The sequence below is a fragment of the Pithys albifrons genome, chromosome 10, assembly GCF_047495875.1.
Source record: "Pithys albifrons albifrons isolate INPA30051 chromosome 10, PitAlb_v1, whole genome shotgun sequence".
NCBI lineage: Eukaryota > Metazoa > Chordata > Aves > Passeriformes > Thamnophilidae > Pithys > Pithys albifrons.
In genome coordinates this window covers 7998413-8017165 of record NC_092467.1, presented here as the reverse complement: position 1 = coordinate 8017165, position 18753 = coordinate 7998413, and the positions used below count along the sequence as shown (strand labels likewise).

General features: G+C 51.1%; 2 protein-coding genes across 4 annotated transcripts in view; both read left to right on the top strand.

The window, feature by feature from the left end:
- The window catches only part of RXRG (retinoid X receptor gamma), a 37844-nt gene extending 27154 nt beyond the window's left edge, over positions 1-10690 (top strand). For all 3 annotated transcript variants that reach the window (XM_071564936.1, XM_071564938.1, XM_071564937.1), the window contains exons 3-10: positions 2071-2215; positions 3389-3568; positions 6553-6713; positions 7442-7571; positions 8290-8422; positions 9174-9265; positions 9618-9723; positions 10475-10690. In XM_071564936.1, coding sequence (XP_071421037.1) covers positions 2071-2215; positions 3389-3568; positions 6553-6713; positions 7442-7571; positions 8290-8422; positions 9174-9265; positions 9618-9723; positions 10475-10622 — 1095 coding nt within the window. In that variant the 3' untranslated portion in view covers positions 10623-10690. The remainder of the gene's footprint in view (positions 1-2070; positions 2216-3388; positions 3569-6552; positions 6714-7441; positions 7572-8289; positions 8423-9173; positions 9266-9617; positions 9724-10474) is intronic.
- A 7173-nt stretch (positions 10691-17863) lies between these two features.
- The window catches only part of LMX1A (LIM homeobox transcription factor 1 alpha), a 43061-nt gene continuing 42171 nt past the window's right edge, over positions 17864-18753 (top strand). Inside the window, exons 1-2 of the mRNA XM_071565104.1 lie at positions 17864-17998; positions 18290-18404. Coding sequence (XP_071421205.1) covers positions 18329-18404 — 76 coding nt within the window. The 5' untranslated portion in view covers positions 17864-17998; positions 18290-18328. The remainder of the gene's footprint in view (positions 17999-18289; positions 18405-18753) is intronic.

The window sequence follows — 18753 nt, the reverse complement described above, 5'->3', positions numbered from 1 at the left end:
TGCCCACAGGCAGTTTGTGGCTGTGGAATTGCTGGCAGTATTGGCTGCTTGGAAGCCTTTCCTTTGGGGTTGGGGATTCTCTGGGAAGTGGTTTCTCCAGTCTGGGCACTATGCCAAGTTCCCAGGTCTGAGAAGAGGGTTTCATTTGTGTTGCCTCTAATGCAAGGAGACAGCTGGGCCTTGGGGATTCAGCAGGGAGGCAGCTAATGGATTTGGGTTCAAGCAGTTGTCCCAGATATCATACATGATTGCACTTAACCTGCAGGAGTCAAGCTCTGAGGACACTGATGGCTAAAACTGCCCTGTGTGTCCCCCTCCTATACACCCTTTCTCCCTTTTATTGTCTCAAAGTGCTGACAGAGGGAAAGAAAAGATGGTACCTGAGCTCTGAGCAACATTTTAAACCATAAAAAGTTCCTTCTGGTTCAGCCTCTTGCCAAGATGATGTTTACAGGGTAAAAAAAGGTGGCTGGACCATTGTGGGGAGGGAAGGTGTTTATTTCTCCTTTCCTTGGGCCAGATTCTGAAGCATAAAGATTTACAGCTGTCAGTGTCTGGTTTGAGTCTCTCCCAGGGACAGTGAACTTCTGTTCCTCTGGACAATTTTCCCCAATGCACTTTTATTTTCCAGTGGAGCAAAACAACCTGGTTTCTAATTTTTCCCAGTTAATTTGTATTTTCCATGTTATTAGATCTTTGAAGCTTGGAAAATGAAGGGACATGAATTGCTGAGGGAAGATGAAAACAGGCCATACCTTTTTATTTTTCTAATGACAGGTCCAAAAGTTCCAAAATATAACCCTTCTTTTTTACTGAAATTCTCTGTAGAATTTATTATACTTTTTCATGGGAAATGGGCAGTTTCTTGGAGCAAATTGAGAACTTGCAGGATCGTGCATGAAATCTAGTGGTTTAGATGTTATGGAGACATGGAGACTGTAATGAAGGTCTTAGCTGGGCCTTCATTCAAGCCTTGTTTTCTATCCCTGCTTCTGCCCTCTTGTTGGGAAGAAGAATTTTACCTGATAAATTGGGATGACTGTGAGAAGCAAATTCAGTGATGAAACAACCATCCCTAGCCCTCAGTGCTTGACAATGGGAAAGATGATTTGATAGTGGGTTTGGAGAGACATTGCTCTGCCCAGACAGCTTTTGACAAGACCTGCTCAATGGCCCTTAATCCTCCCTGCCCTGCCGACAGTGGCTCCAAAGCAAACAGCAATAAAACAAAGCCCTGGGCAACATCAGGCTTTGGTCTGTATTCGATGTAGGTTTGTAACCTTTAACTCCAGCAGCCACGAGCAGCTCCTGGGGATCTCACCTGGGGGCTCTGGGTCCTTTGCCTGCATCTCACTGCAGCTGATTTTTAGATGCTCAGCCCAGTCCCCTTTTTTTTAATTTTTATTTTATTTTATTTTGTTTTATTTTATTTTATTTTCATTCTGGCAGCCCCAAATCTGTTCCATTCTGCAACCTGTGAGAGCACTTGGGTACTTAAGTCCCAAGGAGTGACCGAAAAGCCACATTTTAATGTATGTAAGCAGATTTGCATACCACAAGGCAGGGAAGCTAACCCACTTAATTTTTTCAATTTTTAAAACAACATTACATTTTCTCTAGCTGTGCAACAGTGCAGGTTTAATTGCAACAAACTGTGTGGCTGCAAAGCTGTTCCTTACTAAGCTGTTGGTGCTTGGGGCTGCAAGCAGCCAGCAATCACCATCCTCTCATGCAGCAGGCAGGATCCCACCAGCTTTGTCGCTTGCAGGCTGTAACTGAACTGCTGAGGCTGCTGCCTGCCCTTTTCCAGCTCTGCTTAGTCCTGGCTCTGCTTACAGCATCAGGCCACGGTGAGAGGCAATACCTGCTACCAGGCAACTGCTTAAACCCCTCCAGCTGGATCCACCAGAGGATGTCTGCCTGCCATGGTGCCCCACAGAGTTGCTGGGGATAAGCCTGTGGGATGAGCTCAGTAGGAGCAGCAAGGGAGGGATCAGCTCCATTTGGGGATGGTTTCATGAGATATGAGTCTCGACCCTCCAACCTGTCTTGTGGTTCTTGCTTTTGCAGCTCAATGTCCTGAACAATGTCAGCAGCTCGGAGGATGTCAAGCCCTTGCCAGGTCTCCCAGGGATTGGGAACCTGAATTATCCATCTACAAGTCCAGGATCCTTAGCCAAACACATCTGTGCCATCTGTGGGGACAGGTCCTCAGGTAGGCAGTTTTCTTTCTTGGGGAAGGCTTTGTGCAGTGAGAACTCCCCTGAGCCTCTGAAGCAAGGCTTTTCAGGAGTGAACTGTGTGGAGGCTCTCTGGGGCCATGCTGGCACTGTGGGATTTGTACCTGGGCCTGCCTTACCCAAGGGCAGGCTGTCTGTATTGCAGATTAGTTACACTCTGCCCAAAAGAGAGCAAACCTAAAAGCTGTGCTCTTCTCCCTTAGGTGTATAATCTCATTTTACATTTTGTTCCTGCTTATCAAAGGATATATCAAACTCTGTGTTCTCATTTACCCGTGCTTTGTGTTAGCTGGGTTTTGGCTGTGTCTGGGCTGTCTCTCCTACCCCAGTGCCCTGCAGCCTGGTATGCCTTGCAGACCCCTCCATGTCAGTGCACTGCATTTGCTCCCTATGGCTGTGCTGCACTTGCACTGCAGCTAAGGTGCTCCACATCATTCCACTGGGATGCAGCCCCTCCTTACCACAGGAATCATAGAATTGATTGGGTTGGAAAAGACTTCCGAGATCATCAAGTCACACCCTTGGTCCAACTCCAGTCCCTTTACCAGATCATGGCACTCAGGGCCACGGCCAATCTCGGTTAATAAACCTCCAGGGATGGGGAATCAACCACCTCTCTGGGCATCTCATTCCAATGCCTGATTACTCTCTCTGGAAAGAATTTTTTTCTGTTCTCCAACTTCAGTTTCCCCAGGCAGAGCTTGAGCCCGTGCCCCCTTGTCCTATTGCTGAGTGCCTGGGAGAAGAGACCAACCCCCACCTGGCCAGAACTTCCCTTCAGGTAGTTCTAGACAGTGCTGAGGTCACCTCTGAGCCTCCTCTTCTCTAGGCTTAACACCCCCAGCTCCCTCAGCCTCTCCCCACAGCACTTGTGCTCCAGTCCCTTCTCCAGCCTCATTGCTCTTCTCTGGCCCCTCTCCAGCCCCTCAATCTCTTTCCTGAACTGAGGGGCCCAGGAAAGCAGTGGTCCTACAGTTTGGCTGCTGCTGGTCATTATTCCTGCTAAGAGCCACTGAAGCCAACTCAGGCCTGGCAAGGTGATGCTCTGTGGCCAGCTTTTTCACTTCTGGGATTGGTTCGAGCTCCTCCATTCTGGAAGGAGAGGCAAATACCTGCTTATCCATTGCTGGCTCTCCTTGCTTGCCCAGGGAAGCACTATGGGGTGTATAGCTGTGAGGGCTGCAAAGGCTTCTTCAAGAGGACGATCCGTAAGGACCTGATCTACACCTGCCGGGACAACAAGGACTGCCTCATAGACAAGCGCCAACGCAACCGCTGCCAGTACTGCCGCTATCAGAAGTGCCTCGCCATGGGGATGAAGAGGGAAGGTAGGAGTGGGCTGGTGCAAGGAAGGGGCTGGCAGAAATTTTCCCTCCATTTGTTAGGGTGAATCTGGCTCTTAGTGGCCCTCCAAGGCTGGTGAATTGCAGAAACTGACACATTCCAGAACAGTGACAGCTTTAGGGTGTTATTGACCTTGTTACATAAAGGAAATGAGAATCAGAGAATTGTTTAGGTTGGAAAAGATTTTTAAGATCAAGTCCAACCATTAACCCAGCACTGCAGTGTCCAACACTAAACCATGTCCCTAAGTGCCACATCTATATGTCTTTGTCCCTAAGTGCCACATCTATATGTCTTTAAATACCTCCACTTCCCTGAGCAGCCTTGTTTGACAACCCTTTCCATGAAGGAATTTTTCCTAACAAGGAAAGAGGGGCTAATAGGGTGAGAGACTGATAGGAAAGCTATTACACTGTATTTTTTGTCCTACCTAAACACACATACTGGTGACTAGTGAACCTATTAACTGATGTTGACCCAAGTTTTCTTTTAGTTAGTGACTTTTATGGACTGGCTTGCCTTGGCCCCCTGGAAGCCTCTGCTGTGGGCAGCACCTGGCAGTGAGGGGTCCTGCAGTCTGCTTGTCTCCTGTGTGAAGAGCAGCCTCCTTTTTTGTCTTTGATTTGCTGACTTCATTTGTCACCACCTAATTCTTGTGCTGGAAGATAAGGGTGAATGATTTATTTCTATCTCTTACTTTATAGTTCTCTGTCATTTCCACTCAACCTCACCTTTGGAGATGAGCTCTGGTACAGCTCACATCCTGCAGTGCTTTTGTGCTGCAGGAGAGAGCTGTGTGGAAGCAATTCATGGAGCCTCTTCCATATTCCCCATGCTCACTGCAACACCCAAAGGACTGTGTTTCTGGCCCAAACCACGTAAAAGTTTAGTCTGGAGCAAGGATCTGACCCAAGGCAATTGGACTTAGAAGAGTTTTATACTGACTTGAATGAAGCCCCCAAGAGCTGCTGAGGGTGACACGTGTCTGTGGTGGGTCCTGTAGCCCTGCCTCTCTCCCACCCAGCTCTGGAGAACATGAAGGTCTTTATAAAAGCCACGAAGGGGTCTCTGCTGCAGAGAAAGGCCATCCAAACTGCATGGATGTTTATCTGTCCACCCCTGTCCCCTGCAGCCAGCTCTCCCTCCTGGGTGGGGCAAGGACTGCTGAGCTGGATTGTCTCCCAGATTATGCTAACAGATGCCAGGTTAGGTAGTGAAAATTAACCCAGCATTTTTCCACAATAAAATAACTGTTCTGCCTCCAGGGCTGAGTGTTAGGAGACAGTGTAGCTGTCCCTTTTGGAAGCCGTGCTGTCCCCTTGTGGAACACACAAGCTGCTCCCTGTGCAGGAGCTTAGACTGTGCAGGACAGAGCCTAGGAAAGCAGCTGTAATGTTGGACATGGGCTGAGCCTCATCTTGTTCCCTGTAGCACCATCAAAGCTGTGCTGCTTCAAGCAGGGGACTGCGAAATGCAGAGCTGGAGTCAAAATCCTAATCCCAGGCATAGCTCTCTCTTCCAGCTGGGTGCAAAATGGTTCAGACAACCAGGGTGTCAACACAACTTCCCTTAGCAGAGAGTGAAAATTTAAACCCCAGGATCTTGGTGGATCGTGTGGGAGTTTGGCTGCAGCAATCACAAGGGCTTTTCAGGAACTGCAGAAAGTGGAGACAGGTTGCAGCTTGAGTTCAGAGGCTGAATGGTGGGACTGGTATTTCTTGCCATGTTCTTCCTTCCACTAAGATTTTGATGACTTTAGAAGCATGGCTTCTTCATGTCTGTTACCCTAAAGAGGACAAATGCTTCCCCCAGCTGGCTGGGACATATATGTGTCCCCTGTTGCCCTCCCTCACAAGCACTAGACTGGATGCCCCACTGATCCATCTCCTTGGGTGCTGTGAGTTCCCCAGCAGCTGGGCAGTGCTGGGAAGCACATTCTCCCAGCTGGGAGAAACACAGGGAAGTGCTCATCCTTGAAAAGTTGTCATGAATGATGAGGAACCTCCCATGGTTTGGCCCTTCCCTTAAAGCACCTCAGGATAAGCCAGGGCCGATGCAAAGCACTTTGGGCTCCTACTCACACAGAGGAGTGATGATAGCAGGACTAGTCTTGGGACATTTCTCCCCAGCAATGAGCTAAACCAATATGATGCCTGCTGATCACTTTCTTTTAAGCAGGATTTTCTTATTTCCCTTTTGAGATTTCTCCAATAAAAATGATCACTCAGGACTTCTATTGCAACACAAGGCTTGGCATAAAACATAGATGTGTCCTGCACTGACCTGTCCTACACGCACACAACAGCCCTGAGAGTTAATAGCTGAGATCTGGAGACAATTTTGTGATTCTGTGCCTTCGGTCAGTAAATATTTTGGAAACTGTATGGGGATGGGAGGAGTGAGTGAAGGTGTTGGGGCATCAAGGTGCTAGGAACTTTCTAGTGGGGAGTGTTACCAGGTGAGGCGATAGATGGAGAAGTGATACCAAGGCTGGATCAGGCTGGGTAGTATTTTGCTCAGAAATGAGAAAACAGTGTGTGTGGATCCAGCTTGGGGTGAGAGATCTGTCTAGCCCTGCTGCTGGATGCTCTGGCTGCTGTGGGACTGTTTGAAGCACACTGGGAGCACAGCAAACTCGTGTGTGAGTGCTGGGTCCCTTCTGCCTCTTCCAGCACTGAGTGACAGATGAGTCCAGGCTGCCACCTGGAGGTATCAACTTCTCTCTATTCTGAAGCTTCGTGCCTTGGAAATCACAAGCTTTTGTCAAATTTGGAGGCTACTGGTCTACAGAAACCTCAAAGTAATTGGTGCAGGAACAGCTATTTTAATGGTTGTGCATATGAAATATCTGTTTATTTTCGTTCTCCCCTCCTGTGGGGTTTTCTCATTCCTTCTCCCAGAGGAAGGGGGATGCACTGTGAGCAGGTAAGTGTTGCTGTGGATGCAGAGCCATGTTTCTGTCCCACAGCCGTGCAGGAGGAGAGGCAGAGGAGCAGGGAGCGGAGCGAGAATGAGGCTGAGTCCACAAGCAATGGCAGTGAGGACATGCCTGTGGAGAGGATCCTGGAAGCTGAGCTGGCAGTGGAACCCAAGACAGAGACATACAGCGACATGAACACAGAGAGCTCGGTAAGGGGCACTAACAACACTTGCAGCTTGAGATGAGAGACTCTGAGGCGTGATTTGAACATACCCAAGTGAACAGCCAGCATTTTGCAAGGGGTTTTTGCTTCATACCACCTAAAAATCACTAACAATTTTTCTTTTGAAGCTACTCTGAATGACAACTAGAAAACAGCTTATACATTATTTTACAAGCTCGTTTTCCCAGTTCCCTTTAGTTTTAATGAGTAGATAGGGCAATAGCTGGATGCCAGAGAGTCTGAGCCCTGTCCTGGCTTCCACAGTTGGACACTCCTGGACACTGTTTGCCCAAGTGAACAAGACTGGAATGGAGCTGGACGCAGCAGGTCCACTGCTGTGGTGTTCCTGGTTTGGATAAAACTGCTGCTCATCCCTTTTCAGAGGCTGCTTGATGGCTTTTAGATATGCCCTGGGGAGCAGGACTACAGCCTGCCATGCAGGACTTGCTTTGCTAAGAACAGCAAACAAACAGAAAAGTCTGGCAACCAGCTGATTTGGCTTGCTGTAGGGGGGATGGTAGTAATAAATATCTCCTCTTCCCAACAGTACACAGCTGAGATTATTGGCAGTTTGATCCTTTTACTTGTGGCTTTGAGTATCTCTAACTTGATCCGATACAGTGTGCGCTGCAGATAGTGATTAGCAATGATTTTTCATTGACAAATTCCCCTCTTTTCCCCTGTTCTTTTTCTTTTGATATCGTTCTTAATTAGACAAATGACCCTGTCACAAACATATGCCACGCAGCTGACAAGCAGCTCTTCACGCTCGTCGAGTGGGCCAAGCGAATCCCCCATTTCTCGGACCTGACGCTGGAAGACCAAGTCATTCTCCTACGGGCAGGTAGTGTCTCCCACCTGTGGCCTCTGGGGCTATTCCTGGTACCCCTGTCCCTTCCCTGGACTGTGTGCCATCCCAGCCAGACTGGATGGTAAATGTGAAATCCTGAGCCGACCATTCATGCTGTCACAGGGCAAACAACCCATCCTGAGCCATGATGAGCAGCTGGTAGAGGTTGTGTTGTGGATGGGGCAGTGGAACCTGTTGTTTGTTCCCCTCTTCATGCAGAAATAGAGTGCTGGGGGAAAGCAAAAAACTCTGCTTGATGCAGTTCTTGTAACTGCAGATCTCACTATGAGTGGGGCACATTAGTGTATAATGTGCAAAATGATGTAAAGGGGTTTCTGATGCGAGAGATACGATTTTCTTTTTACTTTTTTTTTTCTCCTTCCTTTGAGCCTTTTTCTGAACCTTTTTTGTTGCTGGTAAGGGTCATAGAATCCTAGAATGTCTTGAGTGACAGGAGACCTACAAGGATCATCAAAGTCCTACTCCTTGCCCTACACAGCACTACATCTTACCATGTGTCTGAGCATTGTCCAAATGCTTCCAAGGCATTTGCCAGCCCTTGCACTGTTGGCAAGGGTGCAATTGGTACCTGAGGTTCCATCTCTCTGTGAGCTGGATCTGAAGCCTTCAGGGAGACACCAGCTCTCCTGCTCCACGTGACACTGATTTTTGGTTGAACTACCTCATGTGTCCTGCACACCTCCTCTTGCAGGCTGGAATGAGCTGCTCATTGCCTCTTTCTCCCATCGCTCTGTGTCGGTGCAGGATGGCATCCTTCTGGCCACGGGCTTGCACGTGCACCGCAGCAGCGCCCACAGTGCTGGGGTGGGCTCCATCTTCGACAGGTATGAGCCCTCCTTCTGTCATCCCCTCACAACAGTGACCAGGCTGGCGCTGTCCTCTCCTCTGAATGGGAGACATCTTTGATGAGAACTGAAGCAAACCCACTGTGATTTGGGACAGAAGTAGCTTAGAGTGAGGAGGGGATGATGAACCAACTTAAAAATCAATAATGTGGTGAAGGCATGTTGGAAAGGGTTCTGCAGAAGCAGGTCTTTGGTTGGGTGTGCAGGGGGAGGAATGCTTCTCTCTTGAAAGTTTGCTGTAGGTCGAATTCTAGTAGATCCAGGAGCTTTAGCTGGCAAAGCCCTAAACTCCAACTTGCTCATGTAACAGCTGCACATGTACTGTCCCTGCCATGCCTGCTCCCTGCCTGGCAGGACACTGACTTACCACTCTGACACAACTGGGATATATAAGGACAGTGCCCATGTTTTGCACAGTAAACAGTGGAGAAGACCCATGTGGTTTTCCTTCAGTGAGTGCAAATTGTTCTCCATAGTCCAAACAGAGCACAGAGGCCACATGCTGAGCAAAGTGAGAACAGGAGCAAATTTGATGCTCAGGTCCCTGGATGCTGCTGATGCACATGTAGGACAGCAGTGTGGGGCATGGCAGTCCCTCAAAGCTGCCTCTTCCTGCAGAGATGAACTGGGGGGTATTCCCAGTGCCAGTCCCAGATGCTGTTCAGCCCCTGGCCTTGCTGTCTGTACCTGTCTCTGATTGTCTGCCCACCCATGTGTCCCCCACATGCAGGGTTCTGACAGAGCTGGTGTCCAAAATGAAAGACATGCAGATGGATAAGTCGGAGCTGGGGTGCCTACGAGCCATTGTCCTGTTTAATCCAGGTAAGCCTGAGGCCCAGGCCAATCCCAGGAGACAGGCACTCCCTCTGGGCCATGGCAGGTCACAGACAGGAGGGCTGTGACAGTGAGCATCAGGACTGCAGATGGATTTCATGGAATACTAGAATGGTTTGGGTCAGAAGGGACCTTAAAGATCATCTCATTCCACCCCCCCGCCAATGAGCAGGGACACCTTCCACTAGACCACTTCCCATTAGTCCCAGTCCCTGGGTACATGATTAAAGAGCACCTGAGTCCTTTCCCACCCATCCATCCGCGCAGTCCCTCTGCTGGCTGCGGAGAAAGGTCTTCTCTGCAAGGATTTCTTCCCCAATGTATTTTCTCCCTTGTCCAGATGCCAAGGGTTTGTCCAGCCCCTCAGAAGTGGAATCGTTGAGGGAGAAGGTCTATGCCACGCTGGAAGCCTACACGAAGCAGAAGTACCCCGAGCAACCAGGGCGGTGAGTGTCCCCGGGCAAGGCGGGCAGCGCAGGGCAGCACGATACCCACCCTGGAAAGAGGAGGCTGAGGCAGAGTGCCTGAGCCACAGAGCCCTGGCCCCGAGTCTTTAGGGAGCCGGCGAGATAGAATTTTCTTGCTTTCCAATGCAATCCTACCCTCTGCTGGCCGAGCTCTCGAAGCGCTGGCAGCTGGGTCTGTCCCCACCGCCGGCAGCCAGCGATGCGACCGCAGCATCTTCTGCGGTTTTTGGCTCTCGCGGTCACCGCAGAGCGCTGCGAATGGGCTGAGGGAACAGGCTGCCGACTGCAGCCCCTTCCAGCTGCGCCTCCTCCCAGCTGCGCCTTCAAACGGGAGGCAGTGACTGACAGCAGCACTGCTGAGGGGCTGTGCTCCCTCTTTGGAGTCCGGGGATTTTTGAAGACAGTTTTAAATGGCACCATGGAGATGTAAGTCTTGCAAGATGTTAAGATGTTTAAATCTCGGAGGGAGAATCTGGTTGTATCTACATTTTCTTTTTTTTTTCCCTATTTTTTTTCTTTTACGTTTTAAACATACTGAATTCTGTTTTGGAAAGATACATATTCCCTCCACACATGTGGAGACAAATGCTTCATTGAAAGCATAGAGGAATCTAAGACTGAGAATGCCTCAAAGTGTTTTTGGGAAGAATTTGGGCTGGTTCAGGCCTGGAAATAGGTGGGAGAGGGTGGCCAATGCCTTCCTTATGCCTCTGACTCTGGTCTCTTCTAGGTTTGCCAAACTCCTTCTGCGTCTGCCGGCGCTGCGGTCCATTGGACTGAAGTGCCTGGAGCACCTCTTCTTCTTCAAGCTGATTGGGGATACCCCCATCGACACCTTTCTCATGGAGATGCTGGAGACACCCCTCCAAGTCACTTGAGGGTCTGGCCCCCATTGTGGCCAGCTCCTGGTCCCCTGTGTCCCTGCACAGCCTCTTGCCTCTCTGCTCTGAGCCTGACAGAGCTCCAGAGATGTCCTCCATCCTCCACTCCTCCTCGGTGGGATTGTCGTGGTTTTGTACAGCTGTAAATCACCCACTCTAACCCTCCCTGGCCTGGCTGGGGAGGCAGTCACAGATCCTCTGCCCAGCTAACCATTCCTCTGCCTCCCCTGTACAGATAATTGCTTTAAATTATTTTTTCATTCTCAATAAAAGTCAACAAAACAAATAAAAATAATATGAGCGAGGCACTGGTTGGAGCTGGCAGAGCAGTGTCCTCTCTCTTTCGCTGCAGTTGTGGGTCCATCTTGGGAGGGGGCTGAGGGACCCTCCTGAGACAGCCAAAAATCAGCCCATCTCAGGGCAGGAAGGTCACTTGGGATCTCACTGCTTGTGCTGATGGGCACAGTCCTCTGGCCAAGAGAGGACGGGTATTGATTCTTCTTGCTCCTGCTAAGGAAAGACCTGGAAAAACTTGCTACTTGGAATCAAAACATTTCATTCCACCATCTTAAAAAGAAACTTGTGGACTCTTTGAGTTATTTGAAATTTTTAAAGTAATTTTAATGTGGTTTTGTTGTTTTTTTTTTCTTTTCTGAGCTAGTGCAGCCACTGATGAAAGAACCAAGGTGTTTCATTTTAGTCCAGGTGGAGTATCTTGGGTTGACCCAAACCTTGTGTGCTCATGGATAACTTATATTTTCCTGAAACTTCATGGATCCCATTCTCAGGCTTTTTTTTTAATTTTCCATATTTTTGCACTGGAAACAGGTTCATCAATCCCAAATTTGTTATCTCACAGTTTCATAAGTGAAACTTACGGAGAACAAAAGCACAAGACACTAAAAGGCAATCCTCAAAGGTCTGCCTGGTCTTTCCCCTGCTCCAGTGGCACCACTGGAGCTTCCCATTGCAACCAAGGTAACCAGAGTCAAATGAGTTAAAGACATTAATTTGTTCAATATGTGGAGCTTATCCTGGTGGGAAAATGTCCTCCCAGGAACCCAGCGAAACTGTCTGTATTATTATTCATAAAACAGGTGTAGTGTTAAGTGATCTGCCCCTCCTGACCCTCTCAGCAGACAGAGCGGTGAGATGCAGCCGCGCTTCGTCTGTCCGTGTGACAGATTGCAACGCTGCCGCCCGGCGACTCGGGCAACTTCCCGGGAAAGGAGGAGTGACAACAGGAAAGGAAGAAGGATAAAAATGAAACATTTTGTTACAGCTACCCCTCGGGGATGTGATTCATTCTCTAGTATTTCACTGCAAGAAGGAAGAAGAGGATTAAAACAGGAAAAAAAAAGAAAAGGAAACCTCCAAAATTATGAAAACTCTTTTAATTTTTTCTTTTCCTGGTGACACAGAAAAAAATCCAGGCAGAAATCTGAAAGAAATGAAAAGCACTGGCCAAAGGGCTATTTTTAATTTAAAAGATAATTTTTCCATTAAAAGGGGAGGTATTTAAAGACAGAAAAACCACAACCATCTCATTGTAAAACTGTTGCTAGAGTTTGAGATGCTGCATGGAGGCTGTGCTGGGATGGCACCATTCCACACTGCTAGTGAGATGAAGCAAGAGGTCACATCCAGCGTGAACTGCTCAGGCTTCCCCCGCTAAAAGCTGTGAGCTTCTAAAAGCTGGTCCCCAGCTGATTGTGTTGGGTTTCTTTTCTGATTATAAAGCCCTGAGGTTTTCCTGACCTCCCTGCTTTCTGGTTTGATGGTTTAAATCAAGGAAGTTGACATCAGCAGGCTCAGTGATAGAAGGGCTTCAGGAGCTGATGCCACTGTCTGAAGATGGACCATGTGGCATTCATGGGTTGTTTTGAAATATGCTGAGGAAACCCTGAGGGTCTTCATGCCCACAGCAGACCTCTTGCTAAGGTGGTGTGTGAGTGCTGTTTTGGAGCCCTGAAGCTCTCAGTAGTAACTCACAGTGTGCTTTGGCCCTGGGGTGAGCCAGCTGGAGAGGGCAGGATGCTTCCACCCCAATAGTGCTGTCTCTTTCAGAAGCTCACTGGCTGTCCTCAGCACACAATCATTGCAGCTGTGATCACAAGTGTTTACATGGAGCTGCAAGGTTGGAGTTTAATGTGGCCAAGACATCTCTAAGGGCTTTGGGCCATGCTCAGCCCACTCTGCTAGAGGTTCAGTGTAGCGTGATGCCTTTTGGTGAATTGAGTCTGTGATGAGGGATTCAGAGTTCCTGATATTCCAGGTTGGCAGAACAGCTCAACACATGAGAAACAGAATAAAATAAACTGGACAGAGGAGTGGGATCAGCACGTATCCCAGATGGCACTGCACATGTCACTGGAGGGAGTGCAAGGAAAGCTTGCTAAGCTTCATGAGCCATTCACCTCACATATCTAGATGGTGATCTCAGTCCACTGCCTACAATACCAACAGTGACTTTTTTTTGGATTTTAAAGTGATGGGATATGATAACCAAAACTGGGACAGGAAGTCTCTAAGTGACATTTTGTGGCTCCTGGACACCCTAACTCTTAGCAGTCTGGCTTGCAACCCTGAAAGGGGGGTCTCTGGGTTCTAGGTCACATTGGAGTTTGAGCCTGGCCTTGTCCTGTTTCTTCAGATGACTAGTGGTTTTTTTTTAAAAAAATTTGTAGGCTTGATCATCTGCTTAACACACCCCACCACATGGTCCCCCACCCTGTGTCTGGCAAGGCAGAGACCATGAGACAGAGTGTGGCTTCTGTGAATAAGAGACCACTTGCTCATCTGAAAGTGTCACCAGCAGACAAATGTCTTGTGCAGAGGAAACGAGTCATTGAACAACTGAGCTCTATCTGCAGTCGTTGGGAACCTGAGGTTTGCTGTAATCTCCTGGATTTGGTCCTAACCCTCAGTTCCTCATTCATGTGTGGGTCTCTAGACAGTGGTGTCAGAGTGCTGTCCAAGAGCTGTGCTTCCCCAAGCCTTGGAAAGCAGAGGGGTGAGTCTCTGTGGTCACTCTGAGGAACAAATCCCATACCAGTTGGTAATAACTCATTGGTGTAGTTTTCCATTAGGATGAGTTGCTGCAGAAGAACAGCAGTTTGGCATGGTTGGAGCTTATCAATCAGCAGCCCTTCAAAAACCTAATTTTCATAAAATAGGAGAAATCACCATCATGGATAAGCCAAAGAAAACCTCCCTCCTTGTATGTGTGATCCATCCCAGCCTCTGTGAAGTTATAGCTGTACAAATGATTAAAAAATCAAGAAAGACCAAAGTTTAGGTCCCTTCTAATGTGATTTCTTTTCCTTCCAGTTTTATGCAATGATGGTGCCTTCAAAATCCAGGCATCAGCCACTGGTCATTTGTAATGAGGAAAGTGTAACAGGGTCCGGTTACCTGCCCTTCCTACTGAAACCTGGCTCTTCATCTCTCCTCTGAATTTTGCTCTTGCCAGATTTCAGTTGTTGGGTCTTGCCACGACTTTGTCTGATTATCCAGGCATTGCTTACCCCTTGAAACCCCTCAAAGCCTCAGATTCTGTAGTGGCTCCTTCAGTTTCTACTGAAGTCCAACAACAGCACTTCTGGATTGGGAATAAAAAAAAAATCCCAAACTGTAGAAGTCTGAGCTGGTTTGTGTTCAGCCCTGTGCTCCCAGCTGAATTTAGTGATTCAAGGGCAAATCCTAGAGACCTGACATGACTTTTAGACATCAATGGTGTGACTGACCTGAGTGGCATCACCACTGGACTTTTCTCAATGACATCTTATCTGGACAGGACCCCGGCCAGTCTTCCCCAGCACATCTGAGCTCCTCTGAGATGCTCTCTTTGCTGCCTGGTTTCTCTGCTCATCCTCTCTCCATCCCTCCTAGGTTTCTGCTGTTTCATCAGAGGCCCAGCTGGGAGGCTGTGCTGACTTGGTGCCTCCTGGAGCACTAGAGGGCATGGGGAGTCAGAAGAAGAGGAACTATGCTGATAAAATGGGGCTCCCCAAAGCTGATGATGGCAGTGTGTATCCTCTTTCAGGGATCGGGGTTTTTAGTTCACTGCAAGGTACACAGTGGTGGAAAGCAAGACATAGAGAAGCCCTGACAAATCCCCAAGTGTTTATTAGCATGGGTGGACAAGGACAAACCTATAACTAAGCAAGGCCAGTGACTGCCATTCCACTCCTCTCTCCCTAGGCCCTCAATGCAATTAACTCTATAGACTTGTAGAGACAGGCTTGGCTGGGGGGATTTCAGTGGGAAAAAGGAGAGGGTTTTATCACCTATTGGACAGCATTGTGGCTGTGGGCTGGTTTCTGGCTTGCCTCTCTGCCAGGCTGGCCAGCCCAGCTGGGTGTGCAGCAGCTGATGGCTAGAAAAGGCTGGGAGGGTGGGTGGCAGAAGGAGAGTGAGGTGAGTGGAGGAGAGGGATATCTCTGGTGCTGGGATATCTCTGGGTGTCTTCTGGGTCAAGCTGGCTTCAGGCATTAAAGATACCTGGATGATGGTGGCCAGCTGGTCCACTGACTCCTGCCCTGAGGGAGGTGGCTCAAAGCCACCTTCTGCCTTGGTCTCCTGTGTGTCTACTGCTGGGTTCAGCCCTCCCTGCTCCAGAGTGGTTCTGCATCTGCTTCACTGGGCAGAGTTAAGGTGATGTTGGAGGAGGGATCTGGCTGCTGCTGTCTGGAGCCATGTCAGTTGCTGTGACTGTGGGTACCTGCCCTGGGAGCTGAGTGCTGCTGATCTCCTTCCAGCAGTGAACAGTGGGGACCTGCACAAAACATGACAGCTGGGCAGCCCCAGTGGGGTGATGGTGGGGAAGATGTGCAGCCCCTCTACCAGTGCTGTGGCCTTGTTAATTTGGTTGGCAGCTTCTGTTTAGTGCAGTTTTCCCAACTACCCAGAATTTGCAACACCTGGCTGCCTGCAGACCCTACAGATAGAAGGACAAAGCTTAGTCCTGCTTCTCTTCTGGTTTGATTCCCCTCAGCTGCTAATGTGGGCTGCTGCATCTAATTCAGCCCTGGGTGAACTAATCATGGAAACCCTGAGCCTCAGGGGCTGCAGTGAGTTGCCTGAAATACTCCCCCATCTTTTGTAAGGCCAATTGCCCGTAGTGAAGGTGTGCTTTTGGGAGTGAGGGGGTTTGGAGTGTATTTCCTGCTTATTTTACTGGTTCACCAAGTCTCTGTCCTTTGCACTAGGCCAGGAGGACTCCAGTACCTCTGACCTGTGTGGAAACTGGTGGATGTATAAATCATGAGCAGCAACACTGCTGCAGCCTCCTTGGTATTACACACTTGGCTCTGCCCTCAAACCTTGCCCTTCACAGACTGAGCTGGGAGATGTGCATGAGAGCTCAAAGGTAAGGCAGTCTCCAGACCTCTCCTCACATGGAAAAGGAGGAACAACACCATGGGGTGGCAACATCTAGGGAGGAACAACTTCCCTACCACCTGCTCCTGCATCTTTGATCAGAGGAAATCGGAGCAGGGTGGTGGTATGAGTCTATAAGCAAGGTGCCCTGCACAGGGACAGTTTTTACCAGTGCTGATGGATGGTGTTCCCACCTCATGGGCTGACCTCTCCTGGCTGTGCAAGGCAAATCTACTGCCCTGCACAGCTCTGGGGGTGGGGTGGGAAAGCTGTGCTGGTTTGCACAGTCAGGTAGAGCAGTGTGCGTGCAATGCTCAGACTCTGGTCATGCAACAGTCCTTGCTGGGCTGGTGTCTTGGCAAGGTGGCTCCAGTGGATCTGGCTACCCACAAACTTGGCTGGAGCTGCTCAGAGACCTTCCAGAGAGCCAAAGAGTCATCAGAGACCACTGCCTCCCAGCTGCATCTCAGCCTTCCTAGATATGAGGCATCAGAGCTGTTTCATGCTGATCTGTGTGATGGCACCAATGATCTCATGCCCGAGCTCCCAGTGTAATTATGTTGGGATACAATGGAGCTGTCCCAGGACCATGTTTCCCACTCCCGTGGGATTTTGGCAGGGTAGTGAGGTACCTGTGTTAACTTGTGGCCTCTCTCCTTCCTACGAATTCCTAAATAACATGATTTGGTTCCAGCATCACCTGCATCATCAGGGTGTGGGAACATTTGGTGATGAGGATGCCCCACGAAGGGGCTGAGAGCACTCCTGCCCCTGCTGCCAAGGTCACCGGGGAATACAGGAGGTGAGGCCGCTGAAAACCTCCCAGCCACGATCCTATAGCAGGTCCCTTGCAGCTCTGAAGCCGTGTGCCCTCTCGCCAGCCGCAGACGGGGGACCCAGCCCTCCTCCGTGCTGGGGAAGCCGCAGCCGCCCGCCCAGGCTGCTCCGGTAGCGGCAAGTACGCGGTCCCAGCCCCGGGCAGCTCCGGCCTGCGGGGCCGTGAAACTCCACGTAAAACAGCGAATACAATGAGGCAGGAGAGAAAGGGGAGCGATAACTGGGCAGGACGGGAAAGCGCCGGGACTGCGGGAAGCCTCCAAGTTTCAGCTTCCCCGGCCGGGCGGGATCTTTCTTCCCAGGGTTTCCCCTCCCCAAAACCGATGCGGAGCCGGAGCGCCGCTTCCCCGGGGCCGCCTCCCGCTGCGGTCCCGTGGTACCGGCGCTCGGAGCGGACCGAGCCCTGCTCGGCGCCAGCGATCACCGGCGACGAACCCTGCGGGGCAGCTCTCTGGCTTTGGATTTTTATTATTTCTGGTGTTTTTTTACTCTTCCCAGCGCTCCTTTTCCTTAAACACTCCGGAGCAGCGGGAGCGGGGCGCCCGGGGCGATGCGCAGCGCGGGGCAGCGCATCCTCCCCGGAGACCGCCCCGGGCAGGGGACCGGCTTTCCCCAAAAACTCCTGGCCTGGGCTTTTACTGGAAGGGGGAGTTAATTCCAGCCCATTTCATTATCGGGAGAGACACTGTGGTGGGGCACCACCCTCTACCCTTTTCTTTTTTTTTCCGTCTTTTTGGTTTTCAAAGAAAAGAAGGAAAAACGCCAGGGAGCGGAGCGGAGCCGGGGCGGCTGGGCCGTACCCCTCGAAGCCAGGCAGGAGAGCGGGGAGGAAACTTATTTCGAGTGGGGTGGGGAGGGGAGGGCAGGGCAGGGCAGAGCAGGGGGTGGGGGTCGGGCAGGGAGGTATCAGCTCCAGGAAATGTTCCTTGGCAGCAGTTGGACGGGCGCTTCCCCGCAGGTTGGTGAGCTGCGCTGCGGAGCCGTCCAGGGCGCCGCGGCTCGCTGCACACCCCGAGCAGCCCCGGCTGCGGAGAGGGGGCCGGGGACGGGACAGCCCGGGGAGGCAGGGCCTGCCGCAAGACCCCCAGGAGCGGTGGCAGCGGACGCCTCTCCCGCCGGCTCCCCGCAGGAAGGCACCGCCCGGGCCGCCCCAGGTAAGCGGCCGAGCCCCGCCGACGGCAGCCCTGCATCCTCCCGTCCCGGGGCCGCGGGAGGCCGGGGCCGGACATCCCCCGCGTCGGGGCCGCGGGGCTGGGGGGGACGCTGCGACCCCGCCTGGGGCAGCGGCTGCACGCGAGCGGGGGGCCCGCGGGGTTCTCCCGTTCGGAGGGAGGAGGGAGCGCGGCGCTGGGGAGCGGGCGGGCAGCCGAGGCGGGGGAACCCCGGCCGGGGGCGGTGGGGCCGGCGGCCGGGCTGAGCGCCGTGTGTCCGCGCTGTGTTGGCAGGCGGGCGGCGCGGCCCTTCGCCCGGCCCGGCTCCCCACCATGCTGGACGGGCTGAAGATGGAGGAGAGTTTGCAGAGCGCCTTGGACCCCGCGGCGCCTTTCTCCTCGCTGCTGGGTAAGTTGGGGCACCCCATTTGCCCTTCTGGGGACCCCTCTAGTGCGGGGCACGACCGGGCGGGCCCGAGCGATGGGCGTTGGGGGTCCGGGGGGCCCGGGAGCAGCTTTCACCGGCTTGTTCCTGCCCGCAGTTCTGCCCGGCCCCAGCCGCTGCCTTCGCCCGCGGAGTGCTCTCGGCGCCCGCCGCGCCCACCTTCCCCTCTCCCGGTTCGTTCCGCGATGACATTAAATTGTGTGGCCCCCTAACCCCCGTGTAGCGATGGCCTTTTCTTCGTATCTAACAAAAATTATTTTACTTTTTATTTTTATCTTCGTTTTGCTATCGGTTTCAAACAATCGCACTCTCG